The sequence below is a fragment of the Alternaria atra genome (genome assembly GCF_907166805.1).
Source record: "Alternaria atra isolate CS162 genome assembly, contig: 32, whole genome shotgun sequence".
Taxonomy (NCBI): domain Eukaryota; kingdom Fungi; phylum Ascomycota; class Dothideomycetes; order Pleosporales; family Pleosporaceae; genus Alternaria; species Alternaria atra.
The window spans coordinates 1,512,845-1,526,629 of NW_025091331.1; the positions used below are offsets into that span (position 1 = coordinate 1,512,845).

At 52.5% G+C, this 13,785-nt stretch overlaps 5 protein-coding genes across 5 annotated transcripts; 3 read left to right on the forward strand and 2 right to left on the reverse strand.

The window, feature by feature from the left end:
- Positions 1-292: 292 nt before the first annotated feature.
- Positions 293-1,928, forward strand: ALTATR162_LOCUS10257 (uncharacterized protein; the record flags this gene model as incomplete). Its single annotated transcript, XM_043317893.1, has 2 exons — positions 293-546; positions 596-1,928. The coding sequence occupies 2 exons, from the start codon at positions 293-295 to the stop codon at positions 1,926-1,928; spliced, it is 1,587 nt and encodes a 528-aa protein (XP_043173828.1).
- A 137-nt stretch (positions 1,929-2,065) lies between these two features.
- Positions 2,066-3,023, reverse strand: ALTATR162_LOCUS10258 (uncharacterized protein; the record flags this gene model as incomplete). The annotated part of the gene is made up of 2 exons (XM_043317894.1): positions 2,066-2,592; positions 2,657-3,023. 2 exons carry the CDS (start codon positions 3,021-3,023, stop codon positions 2,066-2,068), a joined length of 894 nt encoding a protein of 297 aa, XP_043173829.1.
- A 328-nt stretch (positions 3,024-3,351) lies between these two features.
- Positions 3,352-5,963, forward strand: ALTATR162_LOCUS10259 (uncharacterized protein; the record flags this gene model as incomplete). The annotated part of the gene is made up of 3 exons (XM_043317895.1): positions 3,352-3,895; positions 3,944-5,875; positions 5,932-5,963. The coding sequence occupies 3 exons, from the start codon at positions 3,352-3,354 to the stop codon at positions 5,961-5,963; spliced, it is 2,508 nt and encodes an 835-aa protein (XP_043173830.1).
- Positions 5,964-6,831: 868 nt separating this feature from the next.
- Positions 6,832-8,738, reverse strand: ALTATR162_LOCUS10260 (uncharacterized protein; the record flags this gene model as incomplete). Its single annotated transcript, XM_043317896.1, has 2 exons — positions 6,832-7,200; positions 7,251-8,738. The coding sequence occupies 2 exons, from the start codon at positions 8,736-8,738 to the stop codon at positions 6,832-6,834; spliced, it is 1,857 nt and encodes a 618-aa protein (XP_043173831.1).
- A 1,679-nt stretch (positions 8,739-10,417) lies between these two features.
- ALTATR162_LOCUS10261 (uncharacterized protein) lies at positions 10,418-13,604 on the forward strand (the record flags this gene model as incomplete). Its single annotated transcript, XM_043317897.1, has 3 exons — positions 10,418-11,324; positions 11,372-11,469; positions 11,517-13,604. 3 exons carry the CDS (start codon positions 10,418-10,420, stop codon positions 13,602-13,604), a joined length of 3,093 nt encoding a protein of 1,030 aa, XP_043173832.1.
- Between the last annotated feature and the right edge of the window lie 181 nt (positions 13,605-13,785).

The window sequence follows — 13,785 nt, forward strand, 5'->3', positions numbered from 1 at the left end:
GTAGAAAGTGAGCGTGATGCACTTGCCAATAGACCGGTCTTGGTAGGTACTTACTATGACCAGCTGCCCATCCTCTCAAATAACTTTCTCTTGCAAAAGCATCGTCTTTTCTCTGTTATGTCCTCATCCGTCTGCGTTGGCATCGGAGAAGACGTACATCCTTGGATATTCCCTGCCTTGCATTAAACTGAATATTGACCGGCCCGAAAGGTATCCCAGGCCTACTCAACATATTCATATAAGCGACTCTGGAAACCGCAAACATCCGTAAAAGAGGAAACGTTTTGCCATGATGCATCTCACATCTCTCACGCTCGGAAGTGGCATCTTATCACTGGTGTCGGCTTTACCGTCGAACACACCAGTGGATCTGCCAAGGAGACAGTATGATGTACTTCCACCAACATATGATCCAGCTCTGTCATCATCCGATCAAAGGGCACAGGCTGTGGTGGACGCATTCAGGACAAGCTGGGATGGGTATCGTAAATATGCGTTTCCGATGGATGAGCTGAGGCCTGTGAGTAACAACGGAAGCAACTCAAGGTGTGTAGTAGATTGGCGTAAAAGAAAATGATGCTAAAAATGGTTTCAGAAACGGATGGGGAGCTTCCGCCGTTGACGCGCTCAGCACAGCGCTCATCATGGGTCAGAAAGATATTGTGAACGAGATCATAGAGTACATTCCTACCATAAACTGGGCGTTCACGGACGACTCTGTTTCCTTATTTGAAACCACAATCCGCTATCTGGGCGGCATGCTCTCTGGCTACGATCTGCTTTCCGGTCCTTTGGCGCATCTAGCAAATGATCCAGCAAACGTAGAAGCCCTACTCACGCAATCTATCAATTTGGCCAACAACCTTTCCTACGCATTCGAGACACCCTCTGGAGTGCCCTGGAACGTCCTTACCTTTAACAACCGAAGCAACGACGGTTCTGAAAACGGTCTTGCAACTGTCGGCACACTGATCCTAGAATGGGTCCGCTTAGCGGATCTCTCCAGCAACCAAACTTACGCAGACCTGGTTGAAAAAGCCGAACAATACCTACTTTACCCATCCCCAGACTACGCTGAGCCATTCCCCGGGCTTCTAGGCTCCACAATCAATGTCACAACAGGGCAATTCACAGACGCGCAAGGAGGATGGGTAGGCGGTTCGGACTCGTTCTACGAATACCTAATCAAGATGTACATCTACGATCCACGCTACAGCTTCCTCAAAGAACGTTGGATCAAAGCAGCAGACAGTTCCATCGCGAACCTAGCCTCCCACCCAGCCCCCCGCCCAGACTTGACCTTCCTCGCAGCCTACGACAATACGACCCTCGATCTAACATCCCAACACCTCGCCTGTTTCGACGGCGGAAACTTTATCCTAGGCGGTCAAGTCCTCGACCGACAAGACTACATCGATTTCGGTCTTGAACTCGTTAATGGGTGCCATGAGACTTATATTTCAACTGCTACGCGTATCGGTCCTGAGATCTTCTCCTGGAACACTTCTGCCGTGCCTGCAAACCAGACTGGCTTTTTCAATCGAACAGGGTTCTTCATCGAAGACGGCGGGTATCAACTCCGTCCTGAAGTCATAGAATCTTACTACTACGCCTACCGCGCGACTTCGGACCCGAAGTACCAGGAATGGGCGTGGGATGCTTTTGTGGCGATTAACGCTACGACGAGGGTGGGCAGTGGGTACAGCTCTATCAAGGATGTGAATGTTGTTGGAGGTGGGGGTTACACGGATTTCCAGGAGAGCTTTTGGTTTGCGGAGGTGTTGAAGTATAGTTTTGCTATTCAGGCGGGGGAGGCGGAGTGGCAGGTTGGTAGGGATGGGGTGAATGAATGGGTTTATAATACTGAGGCACATCCGGTTAGGGTTTATGGCGGTGGGAATGCGACGAGGGAGGGTTTTGGGCAGTAGACTCGATGGTGTTTACGAAGAGTTGGACATGTAATGTGAAGAGGAGAAGGGGTTTAGTTCTTGCTGCAGAATAATTTTATTAGCGATTAGGCGCCGGGTATATGATGCAGATGTACGCAGTGTGCTTTGTCGTGGCACTACTCAAAGAAACCACCGTCGCTCTCTTCTGCCTCTTCTTGTGCCTGCACACCGAGTGCTCTCCTCTCACGACGGTTCTTGGCTGTAGCCAACTTGTCCTCCACTTTCTTCTCCTTAAATTTGACAGCTTGCTGCGGCTGCGACTGCTCCTTCTTCTTTTTCTCTTTCTTCGGTACAGGAGCAGGCATACCCTCCTTGCTATTCCTGAGCGCATCCAGTGTGCCTTCTGCCATGGCCTCCTCCACAGCTCTCCACATATTAAGATCGCCTTTTGGTCCGTCAACCTCGCGATTCGCCTTGTCATCGGTATCTTCTTCCATCGCTTCGTCCGAATCCGAGGCCTTTCCTTTCTTCGACTTCGGGTATAGGGATGAGTAGGTTTTCATGAGCGGGTAGTAGATGGCGTAGTTGACATCGACTTCGACATTGTGCACTCGTCGCGCTAAATCCTGCTTCTTTGTTTCGTCTTCCTCTGCCTCATACTCCTTCTTCAGCTTCTTCAGTATTCTTGCGCCCTTCTGTCGATCTGAGGCGCGTTAGCAATCGCTCCGCGTTCAACTCCCTCGCACCCAGCGCAAACCATGACATACCGAAGAATCTTATGTGATGATACTTCCCGATCATCTTCTTCCTGTATTCGGCCTCCCTACTAGACTCGAGCTTCTCTTGTAGCTCATGCTCACAGGCTTCGAGCTCTCGCTCCCTCTCTATCCTATTACTTGCAGACATCTTGTGATCACCTACATTGTCGACGTGCGCGAGTAGTCGCCTCAAGTCTCTTATCCGGCTCTTGAGCGCGTGGGTGCTGGTGCTCTTGTCGATGTCGCTCGAGACGTGCGGCCGCTTCTTTGACTTAGCATGGCTCTGGCCAGGCTTGAAAGCGCGGTGCTTCTTGAACGGTTTGGGAGCCGAGGACGATGATTCGGTCGCTTCGGAATGCTTGCGCTTTTGCGACATGATCGCTGATTGGAGATTTGTAATTTGTTGGTCGGCTGCGCAAATCTTTGGGATCGAAGGAAGGGAAGTTTAAGTGGGGCGGCAGAATTAAGGTTGCTAGACCGCCCGATGCGCGCCAAGTGAGATCACGCGTCAGTGTTCACCAACACTCTTCCATCTTGCATGATAGCGCAGCGTAGCCGAGTGTACTCCAGCATGCGCACGACGTCGCTTGCTCCAAGTCCCTTCAGACCATCCATTGCTGACTCATGAGGCTTTCCTACTCTGCTGCTGGACCCTGACCTTCCATTATCGCGGTATCCCGAGGTCGCAATAGTCAACCAGTAATATGGAAGCTGCAATAAGATGGTCACCGCACTCAACGCGAGACAATCCTCGTTTCTTGATCATCGACGTTGCGGATAATCGGCTACGTCTGTGCCAGATTGAGGAGTTAAGTAAGAGCAAGGTCAATTACAAGCAAATATGTATTCGAGATAAGCTTCCAAACTACACGGCCTTCGACTGGTCCAAGAAGGATCCAAGTGTAGTTGCTGTAGGTTCCGCTTCTGGAGAAGCCACCGTCGTTACTTTAGATCCAGAGAAGCCTGATACTGAGTACATCCACTCGTTCTCTATTCGGCATCAAAGAAAGTGCAACTCTATTGCTTTCAGCGCTAAGAATCTACTTGCTACGGGGCTGGATCGGGTCAGGAATGATGTCTGTCTCAACATCTACGATATGAATGACTCGCGAGTCACAGCCAAGGACGAACCCTACAAGAAGTTGGCGAGCTCGGAGGCCATCTCTAGTATCAAGTTCTTTACTGGACAGCCTGATATGCTCGTCGCGGGCGTTTCGAGGCAGTATGTGCGCATCTATGATCTCAGAGGTGGGTGAGGAACAACGAAGTTAACACACCCCTGCTTATTCTCTACAGACTCTAGTACAGCGGGTGTTGCGCAGTTCCAAACGCGCCAGGTGCATAACATCGCCATAGACCCACTGGACGAAAACTACTTCCTATCAGCGGGTACGGCTGGTGACCCAACCGTGACTGTCTGGGATACGCGGTTCGTTAAGCAGCGAGTAGCTTCCAACGATACTGCGAACAGCGGTGCTGTTTTAGAGTTCAAGCCAGTTGTAGACAATTCACAGTCAGCATCCATATGGAGTCTTCGGTACTCTGGTACTAAGAGGGGGACATTTGGAGTGCTCGCCAATACGGGAGAGTTCAAGGTCATCGAATTAGCGCAGCATTCTCATCAGCCTCTGGAGACGGCAGATACACCCTTCGCTCGAGCATGGGCGTCTCCATACTACACCAAAGCATCGCATCATTTACGCTATCCTTCCTACGACAAGAACCACCGACAAGATGACAGAGAGCGCATAGTGGCATACGACTTCATGATCGCTGGAAATCCTCTTGATGGGCAATGCGCGTTAGCCCTACATTCAAATCGGGAGGTCGAAGTACTCAAAGTACCACCAACACCTCCTCGTCTTAATGTCAGCGCATTTGAAGAAATATACAAGGACCGTACCTGCATTGCTAGACCTACCTCGCCATATGGCACCGTAGCAGAGGACCTGATTCAAGTTCAAAACAGAGCACTAGGCGAGAAGTACAATATCGAACATGACCACAAGATAAACCTCTCCGCCAGTATCGATAGGCTTAACCTCAGCAACAGCCAGAGAAGCTTACCTCTTCTGTCAACAGAACATCCTAGCCGCCACATGCACGAAAATCTTCTCGATCTTGCCTACCCCGAATTTAAAACCCCTCTCTCCGATTACCTGGCCGTCCTTCAAGCCCCCAAGAGACGTGTTCAGGAAGGCTACTCTCTGGATTGTGCTAAAAACAAGATCATCATTCATAACGATCCCTGGCTAGTTGATGTGTGGACGCTGATCGACCGCATGGATGCGCATGCTGCAGGAGACGGTATGGTGGGCAATGGCCTCGATCTCAAGTATCTGGGAGTTAGCTCGATATGGGCGAACGAACTGACAATGTACGACGAAAGGCTCATCGATCCGGATACGAAGACAAGCCAGGAGATGTTCAGCGACGCAGTCAAAGAGATAGTCGAGGCCATGGAGTTTCCTGCTTTTGAAGGTGTGAACACAGAGTATCCAGAGAACAGGCAGTTATGTCTTAGTCTCTGCGGTTGGTCCCTCGATAAAGCTGGCGTAGAGCAATATTGCCAACGGCTTATTGATGAAGGCGAGATATACAAAGCCATCGTCCTCGCCGTCTTCCAAGGGCACAAGGACATCGCCTTGACTCTCCTCCGGTCTAGTCTCACAAGCAGGAAACTCCCCCAAGACGACATTGGCCTCGCAGCCGTCATAGCCTGCGCCTCGCCTTCTTCCGGCGTCTCAGCCGAGCAAAGAGAAGCCTGCGCCTGGATGGCCGACATGACAGGTGACGCGTACCTAAAATCCCTCCTCACCTACTTCATTACGGGAGATTGGTCAAGCGTAGTTCACATGTCTCAGCTCTCCCTCTCAGATCGCGTAGCCGTCGCATTGAAATACCTGCCAGACCCACACCTCACCACTTTCCTGACTTCTGCTACAGCCACCGCAACATCCCAAGGTGACATCTCCGCCCTCCTCCTAACCGGCCTAACAACGCGGTCCCTCTCCCTCCTGCAAACCCACATCTCCCACCACCCCACCACGGGCCTCCAAAACGCCGTTCTGCTACTAAGTCGTGCGTGCCCTCTCTACATCCAAGATCCACGCTGGACCGTCTGGAAAGACATGTACCTGGAGCAACAACAAATCTGGCGCACATTTCTCGAGCGCACACGCTACATCAAAGAGCACAACTTACTCAGCGTGACGCGCGAAGGGCGCAGTGTGAATAAGCCTAGCCAACCCAGCTTAACACTACGGTGTTTGAACTGCCAGCAGAATCTCGCATTGAGGAAGGATCCGAGGAGTAGTACTAGGAGGTTACTTCCTACTACCAATCAACATACTAGTGTAGGAAACAATAACAATGCTCCGTCAACGGCAACGACAACACATCGCGCTGCACCCTCTCTATCTTTTGGTGCAGGAGGTGGCGGAAAACCCATTCAGCCTCCGAAATCCGCCACTACGCCTGGGCTGCATTGCCCCAACTGCGCGGCCCAGATGCCGAGGTGTGCGTTGTGCATGTTGTGGCTGGGTTCACCTGATCCGAGTAAGCAGGGGGCGTATGAGACGCTCAAGGGAGAGGATAGGGAAGGGAGGATGATGGTGTTTTGTATGAATTGTACGCATGGGTTTCATGGTCATCATGCTAGGGATTGGTTTGCGCGACATGCCATGTGTCCTGTGCCGGACTGTGGGTGTATGTGTGGGCTGATGAAGTGATGTTGCAGGGTTGGTTGGAGGCAAGAGTACGAATTTGTTTTAGTGTATGAATATGTTGGCGGTGGGGAAGCACAGCATATGATACTGGGTGTAGCAAATAGTGGGAGTAGTGAAATACTGTCTCAATAAACTGTGCGGCCGTCTAACCATGATGTTCCTGGTTTGGAAATCTCGGTACCCTTGGACATCTTCCTCATACGCCCTATCGTACCAAAACTAAAGAAACACGCAATGGGTATAATCGCCACCGAAGTGCGTCCTATCAACACCAACCGTCCGTTTCTGTACCCTCTACAGAAACAATGATATCCTATAGCGCCGCTAACGATGACAAAAAAAGACTGATGACGCCCCCAAAACTCCTCTATGTATGCTGGTGAAACAATTGCGAAGATTAAGAGTTGGCGATGTCGAGGAATGCAGAGACATTTGTAGGCCGGATTGACAAATTCCCTAGTCTTGCCCTGCCATTTCACTGTCGTTGCCGAATTCGTCTTCCTCATCAATAGCCATTATGTTCGCTTGTGCTGTAACCACAACCATGTTATCACCGTCTTCGTCCTCGTGGTACATGGTGCCGTCGTTGAGAGTGAAAGGGTCTTCCTCGTTGTCAACATCATGTGCACCGTTGGCGTTCATGAAGGCGCGAAGGCGTTGTACACCAACACCGCTGAAGACACAGAAGACTTCCCGCTGATGATCGTTAAACTCCGGAGGTGCTTCACGGCAGAAGGCGAGAAGGTCGTCGCGAAGGAAAGCTTGGACGCCGGTGAGCGAAAGATGCGTCAGGCGGGGGCAGTTGTTGAGAAGCGCATGGATGCCCTGTTCATGTCAGTGAAAGTACTTTGGGTTGCTACGAGTAGGGGACTTACGGCCAAGGAGAGGTTGGTGCAGTAGCTAAGATGCACTCTCTCAAGCACGCTTGGTGCGATAGGTCCGCTGGATCCAATCTGCTTGGGCTTGGCCAGTGCGAGTATACTACGATCTGTGATGGCTGCACACTTGACCAGGCCAATGCGCTTGAGCTTGGGAAGAGCAGCGAGTTGCATGACTGAAGCATCGGTGAGAGCGGTACAACATGCGAGATCAATGTATCGTATGCGGTTGCATAGCTTAACTAGCTGCGCAACGCCGACATCTGTAATACGCGAGCAGTGTCCCAAATGTATGTAATGAAGGTTTTTGCCCAGACGGGTGATGGCCATGACGGCTCTGTCAGTGATGTTGCGACATTTGGCGAGGACCAGGTTGCGGAGTCGCGGAGCTGCGTAGACTATCTTCTGAACGCCAGAATCTTGTAGTTCGTCGCAGCCGGTAAGATCTAGGATACGCAGGCAGTCGTATGTAGCCTCGGCTGGAAGACGAAGGAAGGCCTGATCGGTGATCTTGGAGCAGTGAGCTAACCGTAACTCGCGGAGGTTGGGACCTTCGGTGATGAGGGTAGTGATGGAGGCATCATCGAGATTCTTGCAATCGTGAAGGTCGATTTCGAGAATGTAACGACAGTTCCTAGCGAAAGCAATGATACTCCTGTCACTGAGCTGAGAGCATCCGTTCAGCTTGAGACGCTTCAGATGTCGGCAGTTCTTGGCAACAGCCTCGAGCGAATCGTCTGTTATCTTCTTGCAGTTGGTGATGTTGAGACCCTGCAGGCGGACTGCGTGTTTGGCCAGGGCAAGCATTGACCTGTCGGTGATGGACTCGACATTTGTGACATCCAGAGCGAGTATGTAGCGATTGTCCTCTAGCATGGCCTCGAGACTCAGGTCGGTCAGCTTGGTGCAGTTGGTCAGCGTGAGGCGCTCGACGCGCTTGCAACTTGAAAGAGGCTTCAGTGTGCCGTCGCTGACTTCGCCGCCCAGGGCGGACATGTTGAGCCGCTTGATCAAACTGCTGTAGTCGAAGAAGCTGTTTACAGTCTGTACGGTTTGTATGACGCTCTTGACGTTTGCCCATTTGTTGGTCGAGGGTCGGTGCCAGAGCAGGCCGACGCTGTTTCCTGCCCATGTCTTGGATACCAGCATGCAGTTCTTAAGATCGGCGGGAGAGGAGAGTTTGGCGAAGACGGCGATCATGAGCTCGGCGGGTAGGCGGGAGACGGGCGAAATACGGTTCTGCTCTTCGATGGCCCGCCGGCGAGCCTCGTCGTCCGAATCGGGCGACAGTGAAGGCGCGAGCGATGACAGCGAGTCGTTGGACTGCATCATAATAGAGTCCTTGTCTTCGTCGTCATAGCCGCGCTCTGGCGAGGTCGAGGCGGAAGAGTCGGAGCGTGAGGTGCTGACGTCTCTCTGGGGTCGTCGTGAGCGCGTCATGTTGCCTTGTCGGACGCGTGCGAGTTTTGCGTCTTGGGCCATCATGTTGGGTGTATCGGGAGTCGCAATGACCCGGGGAATTATGAAGCAGAGTTGGGGGTAGCGGTCGCCGTGGTTTGTGAATGGAGCGGTCTAAGTTGCACGATGGGTGTGACGGTGTACGCGGCGGTTGGCGGGTGTATTGGGCAGCCCGCTCACTCTACACATACAACAAGAACAACAGTGCCTTCTGGTCAATCAGAGAAGGGTCGGGTTTCTTCACGCTCCTAAATAAGAGCAAGCGAGGCGACAAGACACAACACGAGAGCCTTGGAGGTGAAGAGGGAACCAAGGGTTCAGTCGTCTGGGCAGGCATGAGTGGGTCGCTGCCCATCGTCGCATCCCGCCAAGGTCCTTCCCTGCACCTCCCCTCTCCGCCTATCCAAACACGACGTCCTTGTCTGCCTCTTCCACACGGCGATCCCTCTATCCCTCGTTGCCATGCGCTTACACTGCAGGGCGAACGCTTCACACCATGTTTCCCATCGGCATCACGGCTGCTCCCAGCCCCGACCTTCACACTACTACAGCGTCATGTGCTCCAGAATAGCCCACGCCTAAGTATTCTTCCCCACCATCGTCATATGACATAGCCGCGCCCAAGTCACGTCGCTACAGCAGCTACAGCAGTTGGTACTGTTGTGTTGACATGACCGCGTCCTCTGCAGCAACCCGTTGTGGAAGCGGCGACCCCGCCCTTTCCCCCCAAGGCTAACTGACGCCTGAGAGGACTGACTTGGTACTCCCTCATAGTTCCTTCACAGTCGTGACCCTTCCTATCCGGCCACCTCACGCAGTGACAGCAATGACCCCTCCAGGGCCTATCCGGGGTTCGGACAAAAGCAAACGCACAATGACATGGGCTGCATGTCTGTTAGGAAGCTGCCGTCTGCATCTACGTTCACATCTCTCGGCACATGTTCCGCTCGTTGAGACCATGGTACCCCCATCTAGATATCCAGAGATCGACAGGGCCGTCGCCTTGGACTCACCACGTCGCGCCCTCCACCGTCTATTATCCGCTCCGACTTAGAATTTTGCGAAAAAGGAAAGATGGAACAGTCCCTACTCCACTACGTCAAGCTAGGCCGCCTCATGAATATGCTACCCTTTTGATATGTGTTTTCTGCAGACAAGTCCGGGTAAATTGAATGAGCCATCATGAGTAACCAACTACATCGTCTCCGTACAAGAATGCAAAAGTCTCACCAAATGTCTTGATGCCCTGCGTGGTGAGTTGGTCTGGCTGCGACCACGTTGTTCCTGCCCAATGAACACGTCTGGAGTGAAACCACCGTACTTTGCCGAATAAAGTGATCCCAGCTTGGCGCTACAAGTCTGGACTATGGCTTTGCTCGAGTCTGCAATACTGGAATCATCGTCAGAGTGCCAGAGAGCTATATATACATGTCTGAATGCGGCGTAGATGACCCCGAGGCGTGGTCGTCTAAAGATACATTGTGACGTTGCCTTGGGTGGCTTCGTCCATGCGCTTGTAGTTGCAAGGGTCCGTTTACTACTGTACCATCACAAGCATCTCCAGGCATGCCACCTTTACTCAACCTCACAACTCCCTTCCCCTTCTCGCGTCCGAGAACTAGCCCTGCCGTACCTTTTGTCCTTTCGATGCGCAAAATATAGCCTCGCCGTTGTCCTGCACCGCAGCAGGCTCCCTCACCGCCCAAATGTCCACCGCTCGCTATGCGCCCTCGGCCGCCCATCCCATGGCCCAGCAAGCCGCATACCGCGCTCCAGCGCCCATCGCCGTCTCCAATGCTCCCCCAGGCACCTTTGCGCCTGGCACAAAGGTCCAGGTGGGCAACCACCGTGTCACCATCGAGAAGTACCTCTCCGAGGGCGGTTTCGCGCATGTCTACCTCGTCCGCGTTCCCAAATCCGACAACGGAACTCCCGAGACGGCCGTCTTGAAGAGAGTAGCCTGTGCAGACAAAGATGCACTGGCAAACATGAGGACTGAGGTGGAGACTATGAAGAAGCTCAAGGGCCACAGCAAGATCGTCACATACATGGACTCGCATGCTTCACAACTCAAGACTGGGGGCTATGAAGTCTTCCTCCTTATGGAGTTTTGCTCAGGCGGCGGTTTGATCGACTTCATGAACACAAGGCTACAGCATAGGTTGACCGAGCCCGAAATTCTACACATCTTCTCCGATGTCGTCGAGGGCGTTGCAACTATGCACTACCTCAAGCCGCCGCTCCTCCATCGCGACCTGAAGGTCGAAAACGTCCTCATCACTACCGTCGGAGGCAACAAGATATACAAATTATGCGATTTCGGATCCACCGCACCGCCAAGACCTGCCGCTACAACTGCCGCCGAAGGGAGACTGATCGAGGACGATGTACAACGCCATACTACACTACAGTACCGCAGTCCAGAAATGATTGACGTATACCGCAAACAGCCGATAGATGAGAAGAGCGACATCTGGGCGCTGGGTGTGCTCTTGTACAAACTGTGCTACTATACTACACCATTCGAAGAGGTGGGACAGATGGCCATCTTGAACGCCACGTTCAAGTACCCAGCTTACCCTCAGTTTTCCGACAGAATAAAGAAGCTCATAGGTGTGTGAAGCCGAAATGGGCTAGGAGTACTGACTGATTGTGAACAGGCTCGATGCTGCGAGAGAATCCACAGCATCGACCGAATATCTACCAGGTGGTCGCTGAGGTCTGCTCAATGCGACACCGACCTATTCCTATCAAAGACGTATGTTTGACACTTTGGCTTCACTGCCTTATACTAACATTAGCCAGATCTATTCTGGCAGAACACAGTCAGAAGCGCGACGGAATCAGCAGCTTCCGCCTACCGAGCCCCAGGTCTCTTCGCCGCCTCCTGTTGTGGGTCTGCAAAGAGTTGCACCCACAGTTCAGGTCCAACAAATACCAGAGGTTACACCCATGAGAAGAGGCAGGCCTACTGGTCCCGCTCAGCAACCTCCGGCGGCAAGGCCAAGTCCATCGCCCATGAGAGGCACGACATCCGATCCATTTGCTGCACTTGACTCTCAGGATGTCCAGGTCAGACGTGCTGCTGCTGATGAACTGGCCTCGCGCTTCCCATCTCTGGATGAATTCTCCTTATTGCATGACCGAGGCCAGAAGTTTGAATTTGGTGAAGCACCAACGACTTCCGACCCAGCACTTACCAAGCGAGTGACGGATGCGCTTGCCGACGAAGCCTTTGCATCACCTCCACTCTCCAAGGTCGACTCAACACCTGGAGTTAAGCCTTCATCTACAGTGTCCTCTACGGGTGTCTCCAGGACCACTTCTCTGAGAAAGCCACAACCCTATGAAGCCAAAGATAGTCCGCGAAACGCAAGTACAAACATACAGTCACCCATCCCACAGCGGGTCGGTATGGTGTCCACTGGTGTCCAAACGTCTCCACGGGCGTCTCCTGTTTCCGCACAGCAGAAACTTCCTGACGTTAACAACCGGCCAATCTGGAAAGTACCTCTTTCAACACACCACAATCGTGCTTTGAGCCAACAGGCGTCGGAAAGTCGACCGAGAAGTCCTCTGAGCAGCCCATCATTGAGACCCGAATTCGCTTTGCCAGCGCGCCCTTCCTTTGAGTCGAGATCGAAATCTCAACTCAACATCCCTCAATCTCCTGCTTCATCTAGACCTTCTCTGGAAAGCTCGCGCCCATCGACTATGGAGATCGGCTCTGCAATCGATCGATCGAGATCTGCAAATTCGAATGCACGTCCAGCTAGTATGCACGTAGAGTCAAACCTTGACTATCTCCGTGATCGAGAGATGGCACCCGGTCGTAACTTTGATGCTCCATCATTACAGCGTCGCGTTACCGCAAACGCAATCGACGATTCTGAACCCGAGGAGAAGAATGTCAGGTCAAGCGTCGATTTCCTCCGTTCTATCGAACAAGAGGAGCATGGGCATAAGCACCGCCGAAGTAGCTCACATGGCAAGCATGGCAAGCGCGGCAGCATCACGAATATTGTCAAGGGAAGGTTTGGTGACGCTTTCCGCCGCTTTGAGTCTACGAAGACGCCTGAGCACGAGCGAGATCAACCACCCATGACACCTACCAACCAGGTTATGGATTCCAAGGGTAGCTTGACACCCATTGCCGGCTCCGAAGCTACAGGTGGCTTGAGTGACGATGACCGCAGCCAAATTGATGAAACACAGGATCTGCCACCAGAGGTTCGAAGAGAACTTGAGAAGAGGCAGTTGGCTGAAGAAGAGCGTCGTGTTGAAGCTGCTGCAGCCGAATATAAGCAACGCGTCGCTTCGCAAGGGCAAGGAGGGCCTAAAGCTGGCCCGTCCAAGGCTTCGTCGATTCAGAACCGCGTCAAGAACTTGCTAGATGAAAGTAGCAAACCAGCAGCTTCCAACCGTACGGCCGAGGGCTACGGAAAGTACACCGATACTGGAAAGCCTCTGCCTATGCGACCACAGGATCAAAGCGGTGCACGACAGCCACCTGCCATTGCTCGGAAACCCATGAACGTCTCCTCACAACAGCCCCAAGACCTCGCTTACGCAAAACCGTCTTCGATCCGACCAAACATGCCGCCACCAGCACCTTCCGCCTCGGCACCACCAACGATCAACGTCCGCAACCCTTCTGGGCCTCCTCCACGCGCCCCCAAGCCCAAAAATTTGCAGACAGGTGGCTCAGTAGGTCCTGGCCAAAGTTCGCCTGTCAAGTCTACCCCCACAGTCAAGGAGAAGCCACTTCCGCCCATCAGCCGTGACGGCGGTGAAGACTTCGACGTCGACACCTTCAGCAAGCGTTACCCCAGCCTAAGTGGTCTGGAAATGGTAGAAACAGAGATCCCACGCCACACCGTTCGCGATGTCTAAGCTCGTTTTGGTCTCGTTTGGTTTGAAATTAGATATATTACCTGTACTTTTGAAGCGTTTGCATAGCATGTTGGCAAGGATTAGCATTATCAAACAGCAATATATATATATATATATGTGTGTGTGTAGAGTGACGGAGTGAAAGCTGGGCAGGTCAAGAATATAGAGTATTATTGGGATG